This window comes from Camelus ferus, chromosome 11 (assembly GCF_009834535.1).
Source record: "Camelus ferus isolate YT-003-E chromosome 11, BCGSAC_Cfer_1.0, whole genome shotgun sequence".
Taxonomy (NCBI): Eukaryota; Metazoa; Chordata; class Mammalia; order Artiodactyla; family Camelidae; genus Camelus; species Camelus ferus.
The window spans coordinates 28582782-28603911 of record NC_045706.1 but is presented as its reverse complement, the minus strand read 5'-3'; the positions used below and the strand labels follow the sequence as shown (position 1 = coordinate 28603911).

The following is a 21130-nucleotide window of genomic DNA, read 5'->3' as shown; positions in this document are numbered from 1 at the left end:
CCCTTCAGTATGTAGCTTTTTCTGAACAAATTACATCAATACACTTTTTCTTTTTCACACTTGTAAAACTTCAGGAAATCTTAAAATAGTATTTATTTGCAACACATTTGGTATAAGGTGGTTAGTAAACATTTAGGAAACAAAAGCTTTATCAAAATGAATACAGTTTGTAGATAAACCCTAAATAAAGTGGTTTTTGGAAGAACTGGAATTTGTAGCAACCACCTTTATAAAGAGGCCCACCCACTCTCAATGGAAAACTCAAGCATACCATTCATTAGGTCAGGTATCACCAAAGTATAATGAATTCTAAGGGTATGGGGCTTGATTTATGGGAGAACTGAACACAATCTAGGAGCCCAACATGATACACTAAAGAATGCTTTACCACCCCTCCAGCCATTACATTTCCAACTTACCTGACTCTTGTACTTGGATATATTTAATACATATATGATATGTATGTACATACATAATGATGCCAATTACTAATGCAGCTAAATTTCAGGAGAACCGTGCTTATAGATACAATGGGGAAGTTTATCCTTAGTTTTTTTTTTTTATAGTGTTCAAAGCATCAGTTGCTAAGTTGAGCAAACACTAACAAATGAAAGACAAATAGCATTTATGGAGAAGAATAACCCTACCCTTTAATTAACTTAAATAACATTATATTTTACTATTCTACAGCTGAGAGCTAGGGAGATAAACTATTTGTGGATTACATCTTTTTTAAGACATACACGCACACATCCAGCCCCTCTATGAAGCCATAAACCAATGCATAGTTTCTCAAGGACTTTTCAAAGTGATTTATATTCACTTTAATGGAGTTCTTAACGTACTTGGAAATTAGAAAATTACTTTTTACTCAAGATTTCGAAGGACTTCAAATAGAGATCAATTTAGTAAAGGAATTGGTGTACCTGAAAGCAGCTAAACCACTCATTCTTTAAAAACCCTACATCTTACTTGCAAGATTCATGAGAAGCAAAATTCATTTTATTAAGACAGAAGCTTGCCATCCAATTTACACTCCATCAGATACACTATATGTTCTTATAAGTACTTTACATGTAGTTTAAAAGTTACATAATGTAAGCCATTAAGTACTGACTTTTAGTTCCTTTTCTTATAAGATCTTAAAGGTAGGTGGGAAGAAAGAGAAAATGGGAGAACCAGTAGAAAACATTTAATGTAACATTTTGGTTTGAAGAAGAGGATGTACCTACAGTTTCTGATCAAAATTCTGTTTATTCCTGTCAGCCATACTGAAGTAGTAAGAAATCAAACATTTCACCCTTTACAGTCCTCACATGCTATATTATAAGATGCAGAGCCTATTACTTTATAGAAACATATTTTGTAATGAAAACATCTTATGTGCCTATGAATGGCATGAGTTTCTCATTAAGGTTTAAATACAGCTATTTTCAGTCTTTCTAAAAATACCAATATACAGTATTGTTTTAGGTGGTCATTTGCATAGCAAACTATTAAACTAGAAACTCAATGGTTCTAGGAAAACTTCACATTATGGATAGTTCCAGAAAGACGTATAAATTAAAATCTCTTCTCTTAGAAAACTGTAACCTTTCTTTGCTCATCCCACAGTAAGCTTACCACTTTTACCCATCCCCACTTTATACGGTACACCAACCTGAACAGATCTCGTGCCACAATTTCATTCAAAGGCCTTGTCATTCACTCTGTGACTGTACTGGATAAACTAGAAGTAAGCAAGTTTGAGGATTTTAAAGTGTGGGTCCCCTGTACTAGAAAAGCATAGTTTACAGTATATTAAAGAAAAATTGCATTCAGTAATATTGCCTTTTGAAAAGGTATCATCAAATTGCAAACACATATATTTTCACAAAACAATTTGGTCAGGAAATTTTATTTTAACACTCTAAAGCAGTAATGCTTTAGATGTTACTTAAGTGCCCCAGACAGGATTAACAAAATTAAATGTTTCTAAATTACAAATTTAGCTCCTGTAGGAGCCTCAGAAAAAAACAGAAGAAAACAATCCCCCCTCCCAAAAGAAGTATGACACACACATTTTGAAGAAACCCCGATGTTTCATGCAGTGGTAGGCAAGATGTAAAAAGCCGCCCAGATTCACACATTTCTACACCAATCATCATCAGAAAAAAGGAATCCGTAGTCAACCTGTACATCCAAATGCATTTGAGAATCTACACCTACATTACATTATTTAATGTTATATACATTTATTACCCGCCCCCCCTTGTTTTTAATAATTTCTTATGTAAAACCTTCATTCAAACCCAAAAAAGATGTAAGACTAACTTGGGGGGAGGGGAGCAGATAATCACTTTAGACATTCAGTTAAAATGTAGTTTATCTAAATCTCAAAATGTTTAATAAAAACAAATATCTTCTCCATTTAACACTTCGCTTTCTAACTGTACAGTAAATTGCATTGTAGAGAGTACACCTCTATCTTCAGACTGTATCTTCTTTGGATGGAATTAAGATGTAACTGGATAGTTTTAAGATAAATAAATGGGAAGTTGGTCCAACTAAGATGACAGCAGATATATTACATGCAGGATTTAATGTTTTTAAATTCTCTCTTTAAAAAAAAAAAGGATGTAGTTCAATCGGGAAAAAAAAAAGGTGAAAAAAGAACCCAGGTTCAATATATAAAAATGTCCCTTAATAGGTTGACGATGGCAGTAAAAATAAGAGAAAAAAAGTAATCTTTCTGGAACATCATTTTTCAGTAACGTAGAAATACTAGTGCCTAGGAAGATTTCTATTCATGTAATTTTAGCATCCAAGTTTCCCTCTATTTATTTTATTGGAACAAATGCTTTAAATAAACTATTTGTCCTCTTCACTGAAGAGAGCTGGTCTATTTCATCTTTAATGAGCTAGTTTTTGGGAAGATTAGTCATGTACTGTAGTAATGCCTACTGCATAAAATCCAAGCATTTGCTGTGAACAGCTGGAGAAAGCAGTCAGTAAGAACCTAGGATCAATGGAAATAGATGTTACTTTAAGCCATCCACGAAAGAGAGACCCACAAAGTACCCAGTGTTAAAGCCCAAATCTCTTGCGCTTTTTTTTTGCTGTGCAAGTTCCACCCCTGTGAAAGAAAAATTGATCCAAAGTTCCAGGTTTTCTTGGGTCTTTAGTCAATTTTCACATTAGTATAGATTTTTCGGACAAAGGCACTTGTTCCCATGTAACCAATTGCTCCTGTAAAGATAAAATAAGATGTTTTGAAACAAATGCATAGAGAACAGCAACCATCATTTACAAACAAACACCAAATAAATGCTCTCTGCTCTGGAAAGTTATTCTTTTTCCAAGATAACACCTTTACGTTAGTATTCTCTACAAACTTATTAAAATTATATCATTTGTTTTACAAATCGCCTGTTAACTGTCGTACACCAAGTCTGACCTGATATACTATTTTAGAATTAAATTAAATATCACTTACATGAATTATGAACTATATAAATTTAAATAATCTCTTATAAAAGCAAGAATAACTTCAGGATGACAAACATTTGTTAAATAAAAAAATATCTTTTTAAAATTTAAGCACAGATTATTCCAGGTCATTAATATGTTCCCCAAACCATATGATACCTTATGGATAGGTAAGTAAAAAGTGATCGGGGATTCTCTCAGGGAAGAATTGAGAACTATGACCCAATGGCATTTGAAGCTCTAGAGAGACATTTCTGATGGCGTCATTTTTTTATGTTTAAACTGCAGAAGCTATGTGGTTGGTAGGAAGGCAGGCATATTTGAGGGAATGGATAAGAGAGACAGGTAAGTAGGTCAGGAGTTTTGAAATGTCTTTAAATAATTAGTTTTAGGTCAAATGGGACCTAAAACACCAGAGAGCAAAGGTGTTTTTGTCTGTTTTGTTAAATTAAGGATCTGCCTCCTGTGCCTAAAAGAGTACTTGGCAGACAGTAAGATATTCAATAAATACCTGCTGAAAAATGAATGAACTGGATAGTTCCTTACTACAAATAATAAGGGATCTTTAGAACAAGACTGCTGGTCATTCACATCATAGAGAAGATTCTCTATTAGATTTAGGAATTTACCATCTAAGCCCATTATTCAAAAGCTAAAAGTAAATCTTCCATGAATTAATAATGATATACACCACATGCGCCTATTTGGGCACCTTTGAACTAACTTTTATTAAACCAACTGGTGTACGCAAGGGAAATAGTAAGTCTCTTCTGCCTGTCCTGTATGTATGTGAACTGTACCTCAAGGGAACCAGTTGATGAAAGTAAGTTTCTCCTTAGAGAAGTATCCCAGCTAATTAGAATATTATAACCACTAATAGATTATCTGAGCTAGGCAATAATTATCAAGGGCTGCTAACTCACAAAGAAAGGCAACCAGACTCTTGATGAAAGTTTAACTGTTCAAACTACCTGTTAATATACTTGGACAAATATTCTTGAGTCTGATCAAGTCTATAGACCTAAGTACCACTTTTCAGGCAATATGATGGGGGAAGCATAAGTGACACCTCAGGGATACAATCAGCAAAATCCAGAGTGTAGAAAACTCTACAGGAATTCAAACAAACAAACAAACAAAAACCCACGTTCCCTAAATAACTGCAAGGGAAAAGAGAGAGAACATCAGCAGATTGAAAGATCCTTAAAAGAGTGTTCAACCCAGCAATGCACGAACTTTAACTGGATGTTGATGCAAACAAACTGTACTAAAAGAGAAATGAGGATGTGTGGGGTAAATCTGAATACTAACTAAATACTGAACACATTAAGAAATTTTACATATATATATGTGTATACTGAAATATTATTAAAACTATTATTACTAAGTTATATATTACAGCTATATAATTCTATATAAACACTGCATATTTGATATACACATACACATATATATATACACACATATACTGAGATATTTACACAGTTGAAATGACATGAGGTTTGAGAGTCATGTCAGAAAAGAGGGGAGGTATGGTGGGAATATGAGTAAGACAAGATTGACTACAAATTGATTACTGTGTTAGATGTGTTCAGGTACATGGGGACTCATTACATACATATTATTGTTCCTCTTTTTGTATATATTTGAAAATTTCCCGTAATTAAATATTAAAAATATTTTTTAAAAACCCCAAACAACAAAGCAAACCTTTTTTTAATTATTTTTACAATAGACATTCTTTTTATAATACGAAATTATCATACTACACTTGAAAATAGTGATAATTCATTCTGAAATAGTTATATATAAGTCCTTACAAGGTAAGAGAAAAAACATCACTCAATTTTATTAAAAAAAACCAAACCCTGAATTCTTATAACATGAAAATACATGCAAAATTTTAATTGGAATCAAAAATTTAACTGGCATAATATAACACTAGTCCAACTACCAAATCCAATTTTCCAGACTTAGAAAACATTGTTCCCTTTTGAGCAGAGATACGCTTAAAAGCAAAACAGTGTCAACCTAGAGAATCATTTTTCCTAATCTTATGAGTACCTCAAGAATAAACTTATAAAAATATGACTTTATAAAAGGGAGATTACTGAATATGCTCTCTAGAAAAATAAATGTCTTGGGAATAATACACTTTTAAACTTAATTCCCTTAAAACTAAAATGCTATGCTCAAAATATAAAGACTATAACCATCTAATTATTTCCCACCTTAACATTGTTATTTTTTTTACATTTAAAAAAAACCCAATAAAATATTTTTCTTTCAATTACTGACTGAAAAAGCATTTTAGCAATATAACTTGATGAATATGTATAATTTTTGTATTATGATGACATTTTAATCATTTCCAGTATGAACTGCTTCCCCTCCCCTGCCCAAATAGATTAGCACTGAAGGCATATAAACTCATTAAAAAATAAATGCTGGGACACTGCCAGAACAACAGGGAACTGTAAATGTGCCAAGATTGTCAGGCAGCAAGATGAAATTTCAACAGGAAAAGCATTCAAAAAATTTAGCTAAATTCATTACATTTTCTTTGTAAATGTCAAGGTATTACCTCTCTAGGTCTTCCTAAGATCACATATAGTCAAGAAAAAAGAAATGTAACCCTCTGCATAATCCCATGAGTCTGTATCTCACTGATTGCTGGTGATAATCAAGAAAGATCTCAGATTAAATAAAGAGAAGTTCAGGGAGCATTAAATATTCTGAGAGAAGGGTCGCAAATACTGCTAAAAGAAACTTCTGATTGCCTAGGGATACACAGGACATTCCTATGTAACACAAATCTTGTTTTAAACTTGAGTTCCTATTCATCTTTCCCTCAAGTTGGTTAACTAATTATTACAGGGGAAGGCAATCACAGCAGCTATAAACACACCATGTAACTGTAACGTAAGAGAACCGTCTTCCCTTATAGCTTAGTTTTACTACTTTATGGTCAGTGTTACTTGTGTATGTGTGCGCACCGTGGTCACATACATGGTATATATAAACAAAACAGATTCTTTTTTTTAAATTGACATGTAACACTGCATTAATTTAAGGTGTACAACATAATGATTTGATATATTTTTCTGTTACAAAACAATCACCACAATAAATTTAGTTACAACCTCACAAAGTTTTTTTCTTGTGATCAGTACTTTTAAGATCTAATCTCTCACACAACTTTCAAATATACAACACAGTATTAATAAATCTAATCACCATGCTGTACATCACATCCCCAGAACTTATTCATCTTATAACTGGAAGTCTGCACCTTTTGACCACCTTCACCTCTGGCAACCATCAATCTGCAGAACAGATTCTTTTAATGGAGGAAAAAGCAATCCTGGTACCCTAAAGAGGTCCACAAATGTCATACCAGGACCTAACTTCTAACAAGATTATTCTATCTTCCTTATTCTATTGCCTACCGAATAACTAAAGGTAAAATTATCGAAAAAAAAAAAAATCCCCACCACATCTGCCATGTAACTGGCTATCTCTTACTACCTAATAATAGACCAGCATTACACTTGGTGCTTTACACACATGACAGTTACAAATAAATACTCTGAAAGATATGCTCATTTTACAGATTAGAAAATGAGATTTAGAAAGGTTTCTATGCCTTCCTATGGCCACAAAAAAAGTGAGTGGCAGCATGGAGACTTAATCGAGGTCTCTCAGGCTCTTGAGTCCATGTCTTTTCCATCTATCATGCTGCTTCCAAAAGTTCTTTCTTTATTTTCTAGCTATTTCACACATACGAGAGACTCTATCATACGCTGATAACTCTTCCTCTTCCATTTAATGGTAAATTGTGATAAACCCATAAAACAGTAGTATTATCCTCATTTTGCAGAGGTCCAGAGAACTTGGGGAACTGGATCAAGGTACAGAAACAAAGGTAGCGCAGCCAAGCGTGTACTCATGGCCGTTAAGCTGTGCTACCTTCCTGGACACCGTTACCTCCATGAACAATGGAACAGAAACTTCCAAACAAAAATCATTTGGCCAAAACCTTAACCTGTTTACATCATAATCTCTTCCAACAAATCTAAGCTTTAAAAAAATGCCAATTCTCAACATGAACGAGAAACTACTTGTGGTATGGAAAACAGTGCTATACAGAATTATTAGAAAGAGGAAATTTTAAAAGAAATCAAGGAAGTAGTAAGTTAGGTTTTGAGAAATAGTCAAAACAACTGAAATCAGATGCTTGAGTTTATTATGTTCCTGTTCAAACAACAGAATGTAATTTCTGAATTACCAATTACTGTATTTTTCTGATTCTGAAATACTCAAAGATCTACTCATGATATTCCAAGAGTTTCGGAACTTACCACACATTATCCCCAAGGCTGTGCTAAATACTGCCATATATCCAAAGTAAAATGATGTTTGAAATAAGCCATACATCCTGAAATAAAACAAAAAAATTATATATAGTTTGTTCATTTTTACTTTCAACATAAGGCCTAAATTCTAGTATTTAAATGACAAACTTAGTTTCCTAAATACAAAATGAGAAAATGTCTCCACTTACTTTGTTTTGAAAAAATAGTAGTAAAAGGAATACATGTAAACATAAATTGCAGTTGATGCAGCAGAGAGAAAACTTGTCCATTGCCTGAAGAAAAAAAAGTAATTCTTTTGACTGAATGGCACTGAAAGATTTTAAAGCAAATAATTTTTCTATATATTTAAAAACAAATGCATGTATACAACATTTAAATATATCACAAGGAGAGAGCCTAAGAATTGGAAGGAGAGATCCTGAATTTTGTCAGATTCCCTATTTAAAATGACCTTAAATAAACTATTTCCTTCTTCAGATCTGTCTCCTTGTATTTAAGATAGTAACCCTCTTTAAAATAAAAACTTTTTTGACTGATACGACTTTTCCTCTACAATCTTCATCATTTTTATAATTGAAAAATATCCCTACACTATCTTAAGGAGAAAAATTTCCGTACAGATCTTTTAATCTGCTTGATACACTTCAAAGGAATCTTATTTTAAAATGTTATGGTCCCCAGAGGTTCTTTCCAGTAGTAAGTACTCACCACCTATAGTCCTCTGCATTTAGTAGAAAGTATGTGCACACGATGGTCACACAGACAGTCACGATGCACAGGATGACCAGCACCAGCATCATGAAGCCATAGACATAATAGATCTTATATGCCCAGAAAGATGTAAAGATGAAATACCTAAATAAAAGGCAATGAAAACACAGTTTTCTAGTCTTTATTCTTAAAGCTCACCCTGCTCTTGCTAACTCTCACTTGCATCTTAGTTCTCACTTTTTTCTCACTTAAATCTCAGTATTTTTCTTTCAAGTAACTTCCAACAGTTCCCTTTCCCTTTTTTCATCTATTAAATCCTCTAAAAGTCTCTCAAAAATATTTTCTGATATAATCTTTCAAGAACAGATTCATCAGTAGGGTATTCATCTCTAAGCAAACTGAATAAATCGGAAGCTTAAGGAGTAATGTGTGGAAAAGAAAAACGAAAACAGCTAAAAATTCCTATTTTTAAGATCAAGTCAATTCCCTCATTCTTTTGTTTTTTCTAGATAGAACACTATACAAGCAATGCATTTTATATTTTATAAACACCCTATTAATAAAAAATAGATTTGATAGAGTAATAATGTTTACAATTAGGAAAAGAAAGCCTAAAGCAGCATTATGCCATTTTCACAGTGCCGTAAGAGAAAGGGCATTACAATTTTACACCAAAAAAAGACCCTTTACTCTAATTCCACAACTGAGACCAAAAAGAATGTGATTTCTATGAAAATTATGTTGAATGCTTTGGAAAAATTCAACAAGGTGAGCCACTAAAAAAAAAGGTATAAAATTAGGTGTGGGTGAGATAGCTATAAAAGACTGGGGGACAAATTACAAATTTAGAAGGATTCTGCACTTAGAATGCTTCAGACAGGTCCATATGTTCTTGCTCCACTTTAAAAAGGTTGGAAAACATAGAAGATGCATTATGAATGTCAAAGGAAAATGATGGAAACATAAACTACGTACAAAGACAAGATCTTGGCTCTATATTTAAAAAAAAATCAGTGAAAGATATACCTTTAGTTGTTTTAAGTAAAAATACTATATATATGTCTTTTTTTTTGTAATTCTCCTGCATGAGCCAGCTTTTTCAATTAACCAATTATCAGATTCAATCATGTCTGTTAAGGAAGCATCCAATATACAGAAAAGAATCAGCAGTGGGGCATCTGGAAATATATAAGGGAATTCTGAGTAGTCTCAATGACTGGCATTTAATGGGCAGGAGCCAGAGGTGTATGATCACTTTTCTTGAACAAGCACCATACAAAGAACTGTCCTGCCTAAAATGCCAGAGCATTCCCATCAAGGAACACTGGAACACAGGCTGAGAAAAAAAAAAGGCTTACATTTTGCACAGGGGACTGCAAATACGACGCACTGTCATTGGGCACAAGATGGCAAACCTCCCACCCCTAAATACATACACACTTCCCAGCACTCCTGAGGGCCACTGTGGAAGGAGACTAGAACTGATCATGCATCCAAAGATGTCAGGATCTAGACTGACTAGCAGGTAATAATTTACCTAGTTACTTTGCTTTGAAAAAATAGTAGTCAAAGGCTGGTCTGGCATTCTCTAGCATGCATGCATTGATTTCTAAGATTTGGTGAGAGAGGTCTAGAACAATATAAAGAACAATATAAAACTTCACCTGAGTATCTGAGAACAAAGCAGAAAACTACCTTTACATAAACTACAGACTCCCTTCTATAAGCACAGACTTAACAGACTAATTCTGTTAGATGCTTTCCCATCAGATGATTCTATACCTACCCTAACTCCTAAATTTTCTTAATCCCTCAAAACATACATACACTGCCAAAACTTACATTTCAATAAAGATTGAGCCAAAAGGTAAAATTCCTCCCAGGCAAACAATAACTGCAGGCTCCATGAACCTGGAAAATATTAAAATTAACAATAAATTTCTAGTATGATTTCCACATTATATAAACCCAGATAATAGAAATCAGATGTTTGGTACTTAAAAATAATCTAAAGGACAGAAACAAACCAGTAAAAAGAAAAACAAAAATTCAAAGAGGTACAATACAGAGATGGGCCTTTAAATTAGCCATAAGTTTTTGTCAAAATTCTTTTTGGCATTAAAGGCCAACATAAGAATTTGGGGAACATAAATTCTTGCTACTGATAAAACTCAAGACTCTGAGTGTTTGCTCCTGTTCTATACTTCTCAGTAACTTCTAAAAACTTTACAATCATTTACTTCCAGAAAGTCACAGGGAAAGAAAAAAAGTCTTGAGACCCCCTATCTGAAATCACGTTTCCCAAATTGTGGCCTTGCCATCTCTTTGCTCATGCTTCCTTGAGTCAGTCGTTCTTTCTCCTATAAATTATACAATTAAGGTATTATGAGTTCTGAGTTATAATGGAGCCAAAGTATGAATAAAAAATAAAACTCAAACCTCACTCATTCACTCAACTGACTGCAAGTGGTAACTCTCCACCTAGAAGGCCTTCCCTCACCTCCTGCTTCTCTCCTGCAAGCATTGGCTCAAGTGTTCTCCCGGTAAAGCCTTCCCCAGGGCTCCCAGGAAGAAGTGAGTTCTTCCACTGCCTCGTAAACCTAATTTACCACACCACACCAAACTGTCTAATTACATACGTATCACACATCACCAGCTTATAAACCCTAGCAGGCAGAAGCTATTCATCTAGGTATTCCCAGTGCCCAGCACAGTATGGGGCACATAAAAGATACTATTTCTGGAATGGACAAACTAAAAAACGGAGAAGAAAAAAAGTGAGAGCTGAAAAAAAAACAAACTTAAAAATCATTTAATCTAGTCTTCTTTTCTCCCTTTATAGGAAGCCAAGATCCACAGAGGTTAAAAATGATCCGCTCAAAGAGACACATCAGTGAGAATCAGATCTAGTATTCAGATTTTGGTTCCCATGTAACTATATAAAGAAAATGAAAAGACCCATGAGCCTTCCTTCACCTAGATGTGACCTATGGTTAGCAAGGTCACATGTTGCTCCTTCCTCTTCTTCACCAGCTCTACTGACCCAGACGAACTTCTGTGATTTCTGACTATGCTTTTCCTTTAACCTTATCCTCCCCAATAATGGGTGAACAAACATCAGGATATCAACGGGCCTTCACCATCTAATCTTGCCTGAAAAAAGATAAAGTTGACTTAAAAAAAAAAAGACTACAAAAGTTCTCATAAACACTAATCTAATAAAAAAAAAAAAGCCAACCTAAAAAAAAAAAAGAACATGGATAATTCCTTAAAAGAGATCACTCTCCTTTAAAACTACAGGCTATTTTATTCAGCCTCCACTTCTGTAAATGCCTGCATACTTCAAAGTCTACAAAAGACTGTGTAAGTACTTGAATATAAGTTATATTTATAATATGGCAAAATATCTAGGAGCACAGGCTTTTCAATATTTGCCCATTATTATGAATATGTAGAGTCTAGTTACTGTACAGCTATTCTTACAAGATGGGGAATATAATAAACAGACAGTAAGACTGTTCTACTTTTATCTGCTAGTAAGAATTAGAAGAATAAAGAATGCAGAGTAGCATAAATCAGCACTAAAACATTAAATTTACTAATTTTAAAAGGCAAAACAAAATGATTATAAATCAATAAAAAATGTTAAAAAAAAGGCAAAACATATATACAATGAGTTCATGTTTTGTTCAAGTTTGAATTACAAAAATTAGAAATATAAACATATTAGTGACATCTCATTTTATGTCCAAAATTTGAAAAAATACAAATCACCTAAAGCTAAAAATCTATCAAGAACCATTATTTCAAAGCTGATGGTTAAATGAATTGTAAACTATATTTATACTGCTGCAGTAAAAGAAATGCTTTAGCTGTTAAACAGAAATAACTGTCATCCTTTGTCAGGATTAATCTTGAATTACAGGAGAGCCTCAAAAACACATTTTGTGCATAAAATGTGACAAAATGTATTTTAGAGACTCTATATTATCCCAGAAGTGAAGATAAAGAATGTAGGTCAGTAAATTATAATTGGTCTCAATCCCAATTCATCTCTTATTGCTAAGTATATGGTTATAAATGTGTGTCAATATTGTTTAGAATAATAAAATATCTGGAAAGGAAAATGAAATTATATTCTAGGGGTTAGCAAACTTTTCCTGTAAAGGTTTAGATAGTTAAGTATTTCAGGTTTTTCAGATGTTATAGTCTCTGTCGTAACTACTCAACTCATGCCGCAGTGTAAAAGCAGTCACAGACAATCTGTGAACAAACAGTCATGGCTATGTTCCAACAAAACTTTTTTTTTATAAAAACAAGCATCAGGTCAAATCTGGCTTGTAGGCTGCAGTAACACAGCTACTGCAGCTTTAGCTCCCATTCACCTCTAGGCACTAATGTACTTACCAAAGCATTTGATTTCTCTATAAATGGCAGCAATTCACAAAAAGTGAAATAAAGATGTAATTTATTACTACTCCCAACAATTTAAGTTGAAGAAAAAAGTAAAAAGACAAATTCTTAAGTTTAAACTTAAGATAGTCACTCATAAATAAATACATGCCAATTCTAAAAGTTACATATACATAACAGCATTAAGAACTTGTATATTGTGAGAAACAACTGCAGAAAATTTAGCATTCTCTTTACCATTTTTTCTCCGGTATGGGACGAGGCACAGCATTGACACGACAAGGAAAGTTGGGCTGACCTGACAGATTTCGGCCCAGTATTGTACCAACAAGATTTAGAGGAAGGATAACAAAAAAACAGATGCAACAAACGGCCACCTGTAAATTAAATTAAAATGTGTATGATTACTCAGAGAACAATAACATTAATAAAAACAAACAAAAAGGACACAAAAATTTAAACAATCTGATCACAAAAGAAAATGTTTAAGTTCAATATGGGTTAAAATTGTGTAAGATATATACTAATAGAAATATATAAGGAGTGTGTTTTAAAACTATTAGAATTGAACTAACACAAGTTGCATTGTTTAACTATTGTAGGTGCCAATTTTCCCTATTCTCCCATACTGTCTCTGCTCTAGTCCTTTTTCCTCTCCTTTCACTTTTCAGTTGTCATACTTTTAACATATTCTCTATCTTTTATCATTATAACCAACTTATTCACTTGACTACACTTCACTGAGCTCCTAATATACACAAGGACCTTTACATATGTTATTTCCCTACTTTAAAGATGAAGAAAATGAGACTTAAAGAGGCTAAGTAACTTCTACAATCACACTGTAGGTGGCTGAACTAAGATTTCGATTCAGATCTGCCAGTTTCAGAGACCCCGCTCGTTTCCATTCCACACTGCCTGAGGATCTTAAAAACAGAAGACTATCACTGTTTATGTTTATATGTGTCTACTACAATAACATGAATATTTTTCTGCCAATCAGTAGTTCAAAGTATAAAGTGATTGGGAAGATCAAACAGAGATTCTAGAACCAAGTGGTCAGTTAGGAATGTATTTATTTTTGTGATTTTTTTTTTCTTTATATAAATCTGAATACTCAAGGGGACACACTCAAGCTTTTTCCAGCCAGCCTCTGGTTAGGATATTTTTCACTCTGAACTTCTAAAAATGAAGTAGGACTGAATCACCTCTAAGATCTCTTTCAATAATACATTTGGAGGTTCTAATTTATCAAAAGTAAAAGTGAGAGAAAAGCTGAATGAAATTTGTGAAGAAATTGAGAAAAATGAAGTGTGGGGTAGAAAATCCACAGTGATTACATGAGAAGGAAAGAATCTATTTTGAAGCAACATGAGTGAAAACTCTGTATCTTCATTATATCCTTCTACGCGCTCATGTGTGTTTAAATAAGCCAAAGGGTATCAACATCTCCCTTCCAGATAAGACTTCTATAAATGTATGAGAGTTAGGAGAGTCCTGGAATTCCATTTTAAAGATCAGACTTAGGAACTCAAATCATTGGTGCCTCAGTTTAGACCTGTTAATAATATGAATTTTTGCTCATATAAATAGTATGTGAAACATAAAAATAAGCAGATATTTTAAAGACATTTTAACTATCAGAATATATTGTGATTTATACACATCTCATATTTTGAGGGTAAACTGTGTCTCAATGAGTCATTATTGATTATTAATTGCTTTCTTATTATTTTGATATCCTTACGTATATAAAACTCATAAATATTAACACATTGTAATAGAGACCTATGTATTTTCCCCTTAACTTACCAGAACCCTAATTTCAAGTAAGAATTGAAAAGAAGCTGGAGAAAACACTCCTATGTGGAATGACATGGTCTAGTAAAGTGGTTTTCAAACTGTTCCACAGAGCCCTCAGGTCCTGCTGAAGAGTTTCAGGAATTCCACAAGCATTTGATTTGAATATCCTTTTGAAAATAGTTTTTTTTTTTTTAATTTTAATCATAGTAAAAAACATACAGACTCAAATTAGTTCTACACCAAATATTAACAACTGGAGCTATCATAATTCGTTTTCATGTAAACCTCAGAGTAAACTCTCCTGCTATCTCTGTGTATGTACTTGGACTCCGTGTAGATGTGTCACTGATTAGGAAGGCTTGTAATGCTACACTGGTCTTTCGTTCTCCCTCACCTCCCTGCACCTCCCGCCCCGACCCAATTCAGGCCTCCACATATTTTGCTCACTAAAAACTTAACTAGCAAATGCACTACAGCACATGCATGTCAAAAGCAATTAAGTGGCAGGTGAAGTGAGGGCATATCTTGCCTTATGTGCTCATTCAAAGCACAACAGTCAATAAAGGAACTTACAAACAGTCTCATCAAGACATTATCAACTGTTAAGCATTTTTTCCCATCTGACTTTTTTATACATGAAGGAAAAAAATTAGCAGTTTATTAAAAACTGTTAGTGACTGAACTGTGAAACCAATTTCCTACTCCTTTATGTCAAAGTTCTGGATTAGTTTACTTGAAGAATACTCTGAGATTGCAAGGCAAGCTGTTAAAAAAAAAAAAAAAGGTCACATGGAATTAAAATCATTTGTGAAATCAGGATTTTTCTCAATACTGATATTCAACCAAATAAATTGGTCATTGCAGAAGAATGTTATCCATACTCCTTGATATTAGATCTGCATTCATCACAACTTTATTGCTCTCATTAAATTTAAAATGTTAAAATACTGAATTTGTAAAATTTATTTATACTAATAGAATCATGCTTGTATCCGTTTTCTTTATTGGGTTTCTAAATTAAGCTTTCATTTAAAATGAAAGTTAGCAGCTAAGAGTTAAAAAAAAATGTAGTCTAATACACTGGTGAAAACCCTGGAACTCAAACTGTTAATATAGGGCACTCTCTAGAGCATCCTAGCCACTGCTCATGGACCAATGGAGAGTGAAAACAGTGAGGGGGAAAGGAAGGACTCACTCTAGGTTGAGGGTGTCCCATAGCTACAGTAAGAACAAGCTAGAAATAAGTACTGCTATCATTACTTAATAGCCCCAAAGATGTACCAACTGGTCAACTATTCTCAATCTCAGTCACAAACCAAGAATGTGACTATTGTTCTATCTTTGCTTCCAGACTGGCCTTTTAGGGAAATCTGTGGTATGAGTGGAATGGAAAGGGAAAACACAGCGTAAGATAGGCAATTTTGGAATGCCAAAGGATATAAATTCTACTTAGGGTGACAGACAGTAATTTGCTTACAGGTAATAAGGCAATTCTCAAAAAATATATCATCTTGTCAGCCATTATGTTTAGGAATCTCTTTGACACCTGCTCAGAGTAGACACTTTTTATTCTCCTTTTCTATCTTATACATTTTATGCCTTTATGTCTATATAAAAATTCTTTAGCTTCAATTTAAGCATTTCGACAATAATCAACCTAATAATCAGGACATTGCCAGTTCAAACACAAATGCTTGAAAGAAGCCTATATATTTTATTCCACATTCAACATGCTAATAAATAACTCCACATTCTGTTTCTTGAGCAACTTCAAAACTGTAATAGAAGAAACACTGATTGGAAGTTAAAAATTTATTCTATAAAGTTAGCAATATCCTAATACCAAAACCATTCAGTATTCCTTCATTCCAAACTAGAATGCAAATGAAGGCCACGCTATTTTAAGAGTCTGCTAAGCATCAACAGCCAGTCTTTTATACACCAGTGTAAAGATCAATTTTATAAACCTCTGGCTCAGCATAGAGTCTGATACTGTATTCTAATAATTAGTAATTACTAAATTATCCAAAGGCAAATTACAGAGAATATTAACATTTAAAACCCCATTTACAAAGTAGTAAAATTTACAATTTTAGTAAAATAGAGCAACTTTGAAATATCATTTTCACCACATCAAATTCAAATGTTTATGAGGAAGATTATAACAGAATCATAATTTTAATTTTTAAAGCACTATGAAAGTAATTAACTTAGCAGATCATCTTTAAGAAGTAACTTGACTCTCTATGATGCAAATGTTAGCTATCTTGATTATGATGGTGGTTTCACTGGTGTATATATACATCTATCAAAATTCATCAAAATGTACATCTGAAAAATGTGTAGTTTACTACAGGAACCATACCACAATAAAATTATTTTTTAATTAAAAAAAAAAAAAAAGGTAACTTGACTCCCTATATAAACTTTCTTATGCCCTAGAATGACTATGAGGCAAATTCCTTTCCAGTTTTGAATGTAATTAATTACTTTACCCTTTTCCTAACCATTCTCACTTTGGCTTGCAAAAAAATAAAATAAAATTTAAAAACTTTAAATTTTGAAGTAATTTTCAAAATATTCCTAACTAAAAAGTATTAAAGACTTAGTAAAGATGTATCTGCAATGGATCTCTGAAAAACCTAGACTGTAAAACAACAAAATCATCTGGAATTTATATGAAACTATTCAGTAACTTCCATATAATAGATAAAGACCCAAAACCAGATTAAAATTCAGGAGGAGATACAGGTTCCAGTTATATTTCTGCCATTAACTATCCATATGATCTTAGCCAAGTCATCTCCCTTTTCTGACAACAGTAACCACCCTGCAATTTGCATATGCGGGCGCGCGTGTGTGTGCACATTTGCACAAGTGTACTATTAAGACTAAAGTCTACTCCAGGCCTAAAATTCTGTTTCTAGTAAAAATGTAACAACAGGAAAAATCTGGAGACTGTGCGTTAACTCTGTAAAGCACCAGTATATCTGTGTTTTAGTTTTAATATACTCAAATAATCTAAAACATTTCAAAGTCTGTGATAATAGGTAAGATATGATAGGATTTTAGTATCTACAGCAACATATATTACTGATATTAATCTAAATGTTTTAATGAGGTTCTAAAAATAGTACAGTTACCAACATTAAAAAAAAGTTACAGAAAATCTTCACTTCCCACCCCTGCATTCACCCATCTTAAAACACCCAAGTTTCTCGTGTGTCGTCATTCTTCCTCTAAAATACACTTAACAGTTTCTCCCAACTCTGATAAAAAGTATAGTGTTCTCTCTCTTGTCTTTCTTTAAAGTCAGCCTTCATTGATTGACAGAATCAAGAAAAACTTTTCTTTACCTAACTTTCCAGGACTGCGAAGGGACTGGCTGCAACTTCAAAATAAGAGGTACTTTGGAGAGACAGCAGGCCTCATATTAGAACATTTGTACTTTCTCCGTTTAAAAGTAAGAACCAAGCAACTCACCATCGTTCCAAAAGGAATGGCTCTTGAAGCATGATAATAAATGGCTATAAAGTTGATGAAGAAAGCAGTGCCACACACCATAGCTGGGATAAGGAAGGCGCCGATAAACATCTGCTTTATCCATCTCCTTCCTGAAAGAAAACGGAAACTATAAAAATCAGAGACCTAGGTAGATAGACATATATTAATATTTAAAAGGTAGTCACTGAGTACCAAACTGTTGAATATTTTAACGTAAAGATCTTGAAATTTAACATCCTTATAACTGTTTCAAAACAATAGCTAATAAAGACTAGTCCAGCCATTCAAGTATATCTAATAGAAATGCAACTTTTGAAGTGAGTGTACTGGAAAAGAGCAATGAACTACAATATCCTGATGTTTTGTCCTGATTCTGTCACTGCTGTGAATGTTGGTTAACCACTCAATCTTTCTGGGCTACAAGCTGGCCTAGAAACGTGTTTTTAAACCGTTACTTGGAGTTCTGGCGCTTTTAGGAGGTGGCCCTAAAGTCACTAGTGAAGGAAGGGCCCAGGTCCCCAAGCCCTGCTTCAACCAGAACAAATCCATTTGCAACAGTTCTAAACACTGGAGTTTCATGTATACTCTCATTTAAAAAGAGGGTTACACTACTTAAAAAAAAAAAGTTAAAAAGCCCATCGGTTAATAACGGTCCCTATACTCTTTCTCTAATTATTATTATAAACGTATATTTAAGTTCATTTCTATGTTTCAAAAGGAAAAAAACAAAAGAATGTGTTTCATGAGCTTTCTCTCAACAATCATGGTTTACTATTTCTTTGAACCTCTTTATATTGCCAAAATTCTATACAGAGAGCATCTATTACTTACATAATCCAAAAAAGGAATTTCTAAACTATACAATCAAAAATTTTAAATCATGTTCATTATGATGAGAAGCACAACAAGGAGCTATCTTTCTAATATAGCAGAGTGCACAAGCAAGTACACCTCTGGGGAAGCATCTCCATACTCCTTAGGAATAGAATATAAAGATTTAACACGGAATCACTATTAAAATTGAGTCCCACAATCTTAAGCAATAGAGACCCAAACAGAAGGTGCTCTAGGAAAAACAAGCCATACCGTAATACTTGTTTTCTTTTATATAAGTTCCTTTAAACATCTGTCTCTTAGAATTAACTACCTCAGATCTTGACATTCCTCCAGAAAAACTCCTTGATTCTGAACTTTCACCTCTATTTAATTTCGTTCTCAGGTAAGTTTCAAGAATCCCTCTTTTCTAAACTAATATTCAGCATCTGAACAACACAAAAAGGGTAACAGCTAATTAAAGTTATTATTTCTCCTATTCCAACTCTTTCCTAACATTCTCTTTTCCTGCACTTTTCATTATCTTCTCAGATTCAGACACATATTAATAAATTCTACATTCAACTCTCTTTCTCCCCTTCCCTCCAACAGTCAAAAAGAAGCCCACGCATATTCCACTGGCTATAATCATTAGCCAAGGCGTAGCACTGTTGTGCTTCCTACTCCTCCCCCACACCTTGGAGACTCTGCTCAAGTTCCACTCCACCCTGGCTTTAAACTGGGTCTGGAGCATTATCCAGTGCACTGAGGACAGCGTGAAGATCTTGAGCTTCATTGTAGTCCAAATCCTGAAAAGAACTCTGAAAAACTCTTGATTCTCTGGGTTCACCTCTATATTAACCTGATTTTCATGGATCGCTTAGACAAAATATCAGGACATGATCACACCTCCTTAGTGCTTGTCAATCAGTCAATTAGGTTATACTTGGTATGATTTGATACTTCTAGGTTTAAGTTTGAATTCTATCAACTTTCAAGAATAAGTATAGTAAAGTTTTGCTTGGTGTTCTTAACTTGCAATTGAACCAAAAGCAAATTTATGTTCAAGTATGAATAAATTTCCCGTTTTGCACAGTCTGTTTCTTCTGTGGAGACTTTTCTGGAGGTCATAAACTGTAAAATTCTTAGCCTAACTAATTTTCAAGTCAAATTCAAAGTAGGAGTTAACCTTAGGCATCCTTATTTCCTTAGGATGGTAGACCTGCATAGTAAGACTCATTTCCCCTATCTAGAGGTTAAACATATAGAGAATGAACAGCTACCTAAAACAACATCAGGAATCCGAAATAATACTCCTTCAGGCAATCCAAAGAACTATTTCTGCTGAGGCACAGACCACGTTAAGTCTAGTAAAATCAATAAAAAAAAAAAAAAAAAACCCATGGTAAACCAGGATATCCTGGGGGAGTTTTAAATGATCCTATGCTCAGAGCTCCTGGAGCCTAGCTCCTGTATGACAGTCATATTAAAAGAAGGCAGGATCCCCTAATTGCTTAGGATGGACTGGGAAATCACATTAGGAATTCTCTATCCTTAGGAATATAATTTTAAGGTCTTTCAACACCCTTCATTCCTAAACTGAAACATGCAAATCTACTACTTTTAGCACTTTCCTCTGACCTCAAACAATTATAGGAAAATCAAAGGAATTTAAAAGACCTTGAATGCCATCATAGAAAGAAATTCTAAGGAGCAGTACCCTCATATTACCCATGAATATCCTATCATTTCCAGGTCACAACAGAAAAGAAGCAAAGGAGTGTTTAAGATGAAGCTCTCTTAGCAAAAGACTGTGACAGAATAACAGAAATCTTTGTGAAGGGTCCCCTGATAAGTATTTAAGACTCAACAGAAATAAACAGCTTTCCTTCCTATTTTCCTTCCACTGTCCAGACATTTATCCATAAACTGTGAAACATGCCCTTATATTCAGCTATAAACTGATACTCTATGTGGAAGCCCCCTGTGGAGCACATCTAGGGGAACTAGGGACCTCAAAACAAAATAATACAAATAATTTA

The 21130-nt window shown here is 33.7% G+C and overlaps 1 protein-coding gene across 1 annotated transcript in view; it reads right to left on the bottom strand.

Annotated features, from left to right (window-relative positions):
- Positions 1-526: 526 nt before the first annotated feature.
- The window catches only part of TM9SF3 (transmembrane 9 superfamily member 3), a 54732-nt gene continuing 34128 nt past the window's right edge, over positions 527-21130 (bottom strand). Inside the window, exons 9-15 of the mRNA XM_032491192.1 lie at positions 18255-18385; positions 13206-13345; positions 10398-10466; positions 8553-8699; positions 8033-8116; positions 7830-7906; positions 527-3228 (exon numbers count right to left, since the gene is read on the bottom strand). Of these exons, the coding sequence (XP_032347083.1) occupies positions 3161-3228; positions 7830-7906; positions 8033-8116; positions 8553-8699; positions 10398-10466; positions 13206-13345; positions 18255-18385 (716 nt within the window). The 3' untranslated portion in view covers positions 527-3160. The remainder of the gene's footprint in view (positions 3229-7829; positions 7907-8032; positions 8117-8552; positions 8700-10397; positions 10467-13205; positions 13346-18254; positions 18386-21130) is intronic.